The sequence below is a fragment of the Nicotiana sylvestris genome, chromosome 6, assembly GCF_000393655.2.
Source record: "Nicotiana sylvestris chromosome 6, ASM39365v2, whole genome shotgun sequence".
In the NCBI taxonomy this organism is placed as follows: Eukaryota; Viridiplantae; Streptophyta; class Magnoliopsida; order Solanales; family Solanaceae; genus Nicotiana; species Nicotiana sylvestris.
Window position 1 is genome coordinate 188,449,980 of NC_091062.1, and position 8,986 is coordinate 188,458,965.

General features: G+C 42.8%; 1 protein-coding gene across 1 annotated transcript; it reads left to right on the forward strand.

Annotated features, from left to right (window-relative positions):
• Positions 1 to 6,187: 6,187 nt before the first annotated feature.
• Positions 6,188 to 6,700, forward strand: LOC138871838 (uncharacterized). Its single transcript, XM_070149745.1, has 2 exons — positions 6,188 to 6,379; positions 6,548 to 6,700. Exons 1-2 carry the CDS (start codon positions 6,188 to 6,190, stop codon positions 6,698 to 6,700), a joined length of 345 nt encoding a protein of 114 aa, XP_070005846.1.
• Positions 6,701 to 8,986: the final 2,286 nt, after the last annotated feature.

Consider the following 8,986-nt stretch of genomic DNA (forward strand, 5'->3'; position numbering starts at 1 on the left):
CAAGCATGAAGAGATGATCAGAAAGGTCAAAAGCTTAGAACAATCATTCCGAGATATGAGGGGGTTAGGGGGTCAAGTAAGTGTGGCCTATAAAAATTTATGTCTGTTCCTAGATGTTCAGTTACCAGCCGGGTGCAAAATCCCCAAGTTTGATCTATACGATGGGCATGGTGACCAAGTGGCACACTTAAGAGGATTCTATAGCAAGATGAGAGGAGCAGGCGGAAGAGATGAATTGATGATGGCATATTTCAGCCAAAGTTTGAGTGGGTCAACGTTAGAATGGTACACCAGACAAGATCACAGCAGGTGGTACACATGGGACGATTTGGCCCAAGCCTTCGCCTGTCATTTCCAGTACAATCTTGAAATTATTCCAGACTGTCTGTCATTGACAAAGATCGAGAAGAAGCCCGGTGAGAGCTTCCGAGAATATGGGTTCCGTCGGAGAGAGCAAGTAGCGAGGGTTGACCCTCCGATGAAAGAGAGTGAGATGGTTGATTATTTCTTGCAGGCTTTGGAGCCCACTTATTTCGGTCACTTGGTGTCAGCAGTGGGCAAGTCCTTTAATGAAGTTGTAAAAATGGGAGGCATGGTTGAGGAGGGACTCAAGTCCAACAAGATCATGAGTTATTCAGCAATCAAAGCGACCACTCAGGCCATTCAAAACGGTACTGGGGGTGTACTCGGGAAGAAGAAGAAAGAGGATGTTGCGACAATTGAGTCGGGAGCTTAGGTCAGATCTAGGAACCTTCCCCGTTACTACAACCAGCCTCGACCCTATCCCCAAACTTACCCCTACACTCCATATAACCCACCACAACACTATTACCCACCGCCAGTTCCCCATTTTTCTGTCCATCACGCACAAACCTATACCCAACCTCCCGCTCACGCACAATGGTGCGCGCTAGCTCCCCAAAATCCATACGAAGCTCCACAAAATAACTATCCACCCCCAAAAGCCTACAGAAATCCTCCTGGAATAGGTTTTCGACCCAATCAAGCTTTTAAAAATGAGAGGTTACAGAAGCAAAAGACTTTTACTCCATTGGGAGAATCATATACTAGTCTATTCCACAGACTGAGATAGTTGGGTATGCTGAATCCGATCGAGGCCAAACTGCCAAATCCCCTTCCCAGAAATCTTGACCACTCGGTGCGTTATGAGTATTGTTCAGGGTCCCCGGGACTTGACACAAAGAAGTGTTGGAAACTGAAAACAGTTGTGCAAGAGCTTATTGATACTCATCGGATCGAGGTTCAGGCCCTAGAAGCACCAAATATCAACCAGAATCCGCTGTCAGCTCACCATGAAACCCATATAATTGAGTTGATACACAAGGGAGGGGAGCCTAAGAAACCCTCGCAGACGGTGATAATGATCCGTTCCAGTGAAACCAGTTCAAAAGAAAAGGTAACTAGTGGGAAATCAGTGGTCCAGTTGAAAGGGGTAGACAATAAGCCAGCTGTGGTAGCCGAGAAAGGGTCGTCAAACACTGTTGCAGTGAAACCAAAGAAAGCTAAAGTGGTGGTACCAGGGGTTACAAGTAAACCTGTTGTGGTCGTGAAGGGTGCTCGCACAGAGCCTGTTATTATAAAACCAGTAACTCATCTTCCAGTGATCAACAACAAGGCGGTCCCATGGAATTATGAACGAATGACAGTAACTTACAAGGGGAAAGAGGTTAAAGAAGAAGTGTGTGAGACCCATGGTTTGACTTGATCGGGGAGATGCTTTGCCCCCGAAGAGTTGAGGAAAGCTAAGACTTCAAAAGATAACCCAGTGTTGGTGAAGAAAGCGGTGACCGAGGAAGAAGCAAAGGAGTTCTTGAGAAAGATGAAAGTGCAGGACTATTCCATTGTGGAGCAGTTGAGGAAAACACCAACTCAGATTTCATTATTGTCATTATTGATCCATTCTGACGAGCACCGTCGGGCTTTGATGAAGATCTTGAACGAGACCCACGTTTCTGACAAAATCTCAGTAAACCGTTTGGAAAAGATAGCCAACAAGATATTTGAGGTAAACTGAGTCACTTTTTCTGATGATGAGTTGCTCGTGGAGGGTACCGAGCATAATAGAGCCCTCTATCTGACGGTGAAATGTGAAGATTCCGTGGTTACTAGGGTACTGGTTGACAATGGGTCTAACGCGAACATTTATCCTCTCTCCATATTAAACAAGCTGAAAGTGTAGGATGAAAGAATTCACAAGAACAATATTTACATTCGTGGATTCGACGGTGGAGGGAAAGATTCAGTCGGGGACATAGTGTTTGAGCTCACAATAGGGCCAGTTGAATTTACTATGGAATTCCAAGTACTCGATATGGCTGTTTCTTATAATCTGTTATTGGGACGACCTTGGGTTCATTCTACCAAAGCGATCCTGTCTACTCTGCAACAAATTGTCAAGTTTGAATGGGATCGACAGGAAATTGTCGTACACGGCTAGGATAATTTGTGTGTGCCCAATGATGACATTGTTCCGCTCATAGAGGTTGAAGACGACAAGGGGCCATGGGTTTATCAGGTTTTTGACACAGTATCGGTAGAGAAAATTCCAAAAGGGAAGTGCGTTCTAACTCCAAAGGTAGCTACTGCATCAGTCATGTTAGCCGTTAAAATGTTGAAAAATGGTTTTGTACCGGGCAAGGGTTTTGGTGCATCTCTGCAAGGTATTGTGCAACCAGTTTCTCTTCCAAATAATCTGGATACTTTTGGTCTGGGGTTCAAGCCTACAGTTGCAGATGTGAGACGAGCCCGCAAAATGAAACAGAAAGCATGGGCATTGCCAAGGCCAATCCCGCGTATGTCCAGATCATTCGTCAGGCCGGGTATCAGAAAGCAATTGTTGTCAAAGGTTCCTGGATCATTGATTGGTGCTGATGGAGACTTGGAAAAGGGGTTCGAAAGGTTATTCGCCGAGGTTAGCATGGTTGAGGCTGGGGAAGGGTCCATCAAGGCAGATGTTCAATTCGTGGGACCACGTGCAAAAGTCAACAACTGGGAAGCTACTCCTCTTCCTACCCGGAGGGAGTCTTGGTAGTGGGTTTTGATTTTCTTTTAGTTGTGTGGATTATTCTAGGGTCTGTAATTCAGATATTATGTTCCGTCCAGTTGAATATGTTAAAACCCTGTTATCTTTAAATTCAATGAAATGCAATTGTTCATTTTCCTTCATTTCTTCTAATTTTATTTTTGTTTTCTACCTTTGTACAGTTCTTTTTATGCTGATATCAATGGCATGACATGCATGAGGATTCGACCCAATTTTAAAAGCCAATCTAACTCTGAAATAATAATACAAGAAATTAAGTGTGATGACGAGTTGGAATTTGATGATGATGAGGCCTATGAAGAAATTAGTAAGGAACTAAGTCATTTTGAGGAAAAGCCCAAACCTAATTTGAACGATACAAAATCAGTTAATCTAGGGGACCAAGATAATGTTCGTAAAACTAAAATAAGTGTCCATCTGGAACCTCAACTTAGGGAGGAGATAATTAAAGCACTGTTCGAATACAAAGATGTTTTTGCATGGTCCTATGACGACATGCCGGGTCTAAGCACTGATTTAGTGGTTCACAAGTTTCCCACTGACCCGACATTCCCTCCTGTCAAACAGAAGCTGAGAAAGTTCAAAACGGATATAAGTGTAAAGATCAAAGAAGAGGTCACCAAGAAGTTTGATGCCAAAGTCATTCGGGTCACCCGGTATCCCACCTGGTTAGCCAATGTTGTGCCTGTGCCGAAGAAGGATGGCAAGACCAGGGTGTGTGTTGACTATCGAGATCTCAACAAGGCGAGTCCAAAAGACAATTTCCCTTTGCAGAACATCCATATCTTGATTGATAATTGTGCCAAACATGAGATTGGTTCTTTTGTGGATTGTTACGCGGGTTATCATCAGATCTTAATGGACGAGGAAGATGCAGAAAAGACGGCATTCATCACGCCGTGGGGAACGTACTGCTATCGGGTCATGCTATTTGGCTTGAAGAATGCTGGGGCAACCTACATGAGGGCAATGACAACAATATTCCATGATATGATACACTAGGAAATCGAGGTGTACGTGGATGATGTGATCGTGAAGTCTAGAAAGCAGTCTGACCATGTCAGGGATCTGAGGAAGTTCTTCTAAAGGCTTCGCATGTACAATCTCAAGCTTAATCCTGCAAAGTGTGCTTTTGGGGTGCCGTCTGGAAAGTTGTTGAGGTTCGTAGTCAGCCGCCGGGGCATTGAACTGGATCCATCTAAAGTCAAGGCCATCCAGGAATTGCCACCTCCGAGGAACAAGACCGAGGTGATGAGTTTGTTGGGGAGATTGAATTATATCAGCAGGTTCATCGCTCAGCTCATGACAACTTGTGAGCCTATCTTCAAACTGTTAAAGAAAGATGCTGCGGTCAAGTGGACAGATGAATGTCAGGAGGCATTTGATAAGATAAAGAGGTATTTGTCAAATCCACCCGTGTTGGTCACGCCAGAACCAGAGCGACCTTTGATTCTATATTTGACGGTTTTGGACAATTCATTTGGCTGTGTATTGGGTCAACGTGATATCACTGACAGGAAAGAGTAGGCCATCTATTACCTCAGCAAGAAATTCAGGTCGTACGAGGTTAAGTATACTCATCTTGAGAGGACATGTTGCACCCTAACTTGGGTGGCACATAAGCTGAAACATTATTTGTCATCTTATACTACTTACCTCATATCTCGCTTGGATCCATTGAAGTATATCTTTCAGAAGCCTATGCCCACAAGAAGGCTTGCAAAGTGGTAGATCCTGCTCACAGAGTTTGACATTGTCTACGTGACTCGAACTGCAATGAAAGCACAGGACTTAGGGGACCATTTGGCCGAGAATCCGGTTGATGAAGATTATGAACCTTTGAAAACTTATTTCCTTGATGAAGAGGTGATATACGTTGATGAGTTGGAACAAGTTGAGAAGTCGGGATGGAAACTTTTCTTTGATGGGGCTGCAAACATGAAAGGCATAGGGATAGGAGCGGTACTTATTTCTGAAACAGGGTAGCACTACCCTGTTACGGCTCAGCTTTGTTTCTATTGTACTAACAACATGGCGGAGTACGAGGCATGCATTCTGGGTTTGAGGTTAGCTATGGATATGGGTGTCCAGGAAGTCTTGGTCTTGGGTAACTCGGACCTCCTGGTGCACCAGATTCAGGGCGAATGGGAAACACGGGATTTGAAACTCATATCGTACAGACAATGTTTGCATGATCTTTGTCAACGGTTTCAGTCGATAGAATTTAGGCATATCCCAAGGATCCATAATGAAGTTTCCAATGCTTTGGCTACTCTGGCGTCAATGTTACATCATCCAGATAATGCTTATGTGGACCCTTTGCAGATTCAGGTCCGTGATCAGCACGCTTACTGTAATATGGTGGAAGAAGAACTTGATGGGGAGCCATGGTTCCATGATATCAAAGAATACATTAGGACGGGGGTATATCCGGTACAGGCCACAAACGATCAAAAAAGAACAATTCGATGATTGGCAAGTGGATTTTTCTTCAGTGGAGGGGTATTGTACAAAAGAACGCCAGATCTGGGATTGCTAAGATGCATATATGCTAGATAGGCCACAACTATCATGACTGAGGTACACTCCGGAGTTTGTGGACCGCATATGAGTGGGTACGTCCTGGCAAAGAAGATTCTCCGAGCAGGTTATTATTGGCTCACCATGGAGCGGGATTGCATCAGTTTTGTGCGCAAATGTCATCAGTGTCAAGTGCATGGAGATTTGATTCATTCTCCACCATCCAAATTACATACAATGTCTGCACCATGGCCTTTTGTTGCTTGGTGCATGGATGTCATTGGGCCAATCGTGCCAGCAGCATCAAACAGACACAGATTTATTCTGGTAGCCATTGATTATTTTACCAAGTAGGTTAAAGCGAAAACTTTTAAATCTGTGACCAAGAAAGCAGTGGTCAATTTTGTGCATTCAAATATCATCTGTCGGTTTGGGATTCCGAAGGTAATTATCAAGGACAATGGAGCTAATCTCAATAGTCACCTGATGATGGAGACATGTCAGTAGTTTAAGATTATACATTGCAATTCCACCCCGTACCGCCCTAAGGCGAATGGAGCAGTCGAGGCAGCCAACAAGAATATAAAGAAGATACTTCGAAAAATGGTGGAAGGTTCTAGACAGTGGCATGAAAAGCTGTCGTTTGCATTGCTGGGTTATCGCACTACTGTCCGTACTTTAGTAGGGGCCACTCATTACTTGTTGGTGTATGGCACGGAGGCAGTAATACCCCCAGAAATTGATATCCCATCCCTTCGAATTGTCGTTGAGGCGGAAATTGATGACGTTGAATGGGTCAAAACCCGCTTGGAGCAATTAAGTCTGATTGATGAAAAGAGATTGGAAGCAGTGTGTCATGGCCAATTGTACCAACAGAGAATGGCGAGAGCATATAACAAGAAGGTACGTCCACGGAAGTTCGAAGTGGGTCAGTTAGTGTTGAGACGTATCTTGCCTCATCAGGCTGAAGCAAAAGGAAAGTTCGCCCCAAACTGGCAGGGGCCATTCGTTGTAACTAGAGTGTTATCCAATGGCGCATTGTATTTGATAGATGTAGAAGGGAAATGTGTAGAAATGGCTATCAATGCTGATGCAGTCAAGAGATACTATGTATGATTTCTTTGTTTGATTGCACTTGTTTGTATTTGTCATACTTTGAAGATTGAAATGACGAAGGCATTTTGTTCTGCTATCTAAACACTTTATCTCTCACCACCCCTTTTGAGCCTTATTTATTTTCTTTCATACCCCTCTTTCGGAATCAGTAGCGAATATCAGAAACACAAGCTTGAAAGATAAGAAAAGGAAGAAAAGAAAAAGAGAAAGAAAAGGAAAGAGAAAGAAAAGAATAAAAAAAAGATAAAAGAAGAAGAAAAATAATAAAAGAAAAAGAGAGAAAAGCAAAAGAGAAAAAAAAAAGAAAGAGAAAAAGAAAAATCACAACAACAAAGTAATTTCTATGACATGAACTACGTTCGACCTGATTCCTTTTAAGGATACGTAGGTAGCCTCACGGTTCGGTTTCGTCAAAACAAAAATCCAAAATCCCCATGCAAGAAACTGGGGCAGAAGTTGTGGTTGTTGTGAGAAACCTGATTCCGAAAGTTGTAATTCTAACACATTTGAAGTGTTTTGAGCCTTTTATACCCTTTCTTTCTAACTTTGTCCAAAAGCCCACATTACGGTCCAAAGAAAGACCTTCTGATCAGTCTTTGAGAAATGCCAAGTCGAGAAGGTAAAGGTAATTCATGTCATGGGCAATACTCTGATTCAAGCAGGAAAATAAAAATGAGAGAGTCTTATTGGTGAAAACCTTCATAGGCACCGTAAGGCGACAGGAGTTGAGAGAAATAAAATAAGAGAGTCTTATTGGTGAAAACTTTCACAGGCACCGTAAGGCGACGGGAGTTGAGAGAAATAAAATGAGAGAGTCTTATTGGTGAAAACCCTCACGGGCACTTTAAGGCGAAAGTGAGTTGACGGATGGACGAGTGAGAGAGGTCTGCTGGTGAAAACCTTTCGAGGCACCATAGGATGAACAAGGTCAAGGTTTGGGTAAAGTAATCAGATCATGGAAATTCTGAGGCAACATAGTACGACGACTAAAAGTTGATTGGTTGGATAGATTGGGCCGATTAATCCGAAATGCATGTCATGATCCTCGGTACCAGTTGTTCCACTCAGATAAGTTTCTTTTTCTTTTTCCCTTTTGTAGCAGTCATCTGGTTTTGGATTCTTCTTATCCTTAACCCGCAAAGTCATTGCATTTCATTTTCTTTTGGGTTTATTTGTCTAAGATGTTTCAATGTCAGTCTTGTTCAAAGCAAGTGAAAAAGAAATTCAAAGCTCACTACCAACTTCCAAAATTGCAAAGCACGGCGTGGTCAGAGCATACTAAGGATAACATGATGCAAAAGGGGGTACAAGGAATCATCGGAAATTTCATCGGTGGAATGATTGGTAATGTCATGGGAGATGCAAAGATCCAGATAAAGGGGTCAAAGGTAAAACAACAGCATGGGTATAGAACACTCAGGACGTCAAAGGTTATGGGGTTTGAAAGTTAGTTAGAAAGTCAAAGTGGTTCAGGGCCAGTTTGGGGAAGCCAGTCAAAACAAAACAATGCAGTGGAAAGATCTTCAGCAAGAATGCCATCAGCTAACCATCATTTTAAACTGACAAAATTTTCTTTGATTGAAACAAGGGGAGAAAAATTCGTTTGATTCGGAGAAACTTTCCGTCGGGGAAAAGAGCAAGCACCAAAATAGGTTTGACCATAAACTTTCAGGACCCTCCTGGAAAATGTGGCTTAGTCAAGTTCAAAACAATCATGAGTAGCATAATTTAGCATAAATGTATCCCAAAGGAATATAAGTTGGTTTCAATGTTTGTATGTTTAAAATAGGATTCAATTAGGAGTTTTTTAGGACCTTCCTGGATAATAGGATGTAGTTTAAAACCCTCTTAGATAACAAGGCTTAGCGGAAGTAATACCTTTAGAAGATACAACTTAGGTCTATAATTGTAAATTGTCAAGACCTCCTTGGATAATAGGACTTAGATTTCAAATTGTTAGTAACAGTTGGTAGAATGATTCAGTTTAACACTCACCCATGTGCCCAGCTACCCAAACTGGGGCAGAAAATTTTCTTTATTTTATCTATTTAGTCGAAGGTAGGAGCCCGCCTAGAGAGCAGGGAATACTTTCAAATGCAGCAGTCAGGAGCCCGCCTGGAGAGCAGGGAATACATTTCAAGTTGAAGTCAGGAGCCTGCTTGGAGAGCATGGAATACATTTCAAAGTCAGCCGTCAGGAGCCCGCCTGGAGAGCAGGGAATACATTCAAGCACAGAAGTCAGGAGCCCGCCTGGAGAACAAGGGAGTACAATTTAAGTTTTAGCTT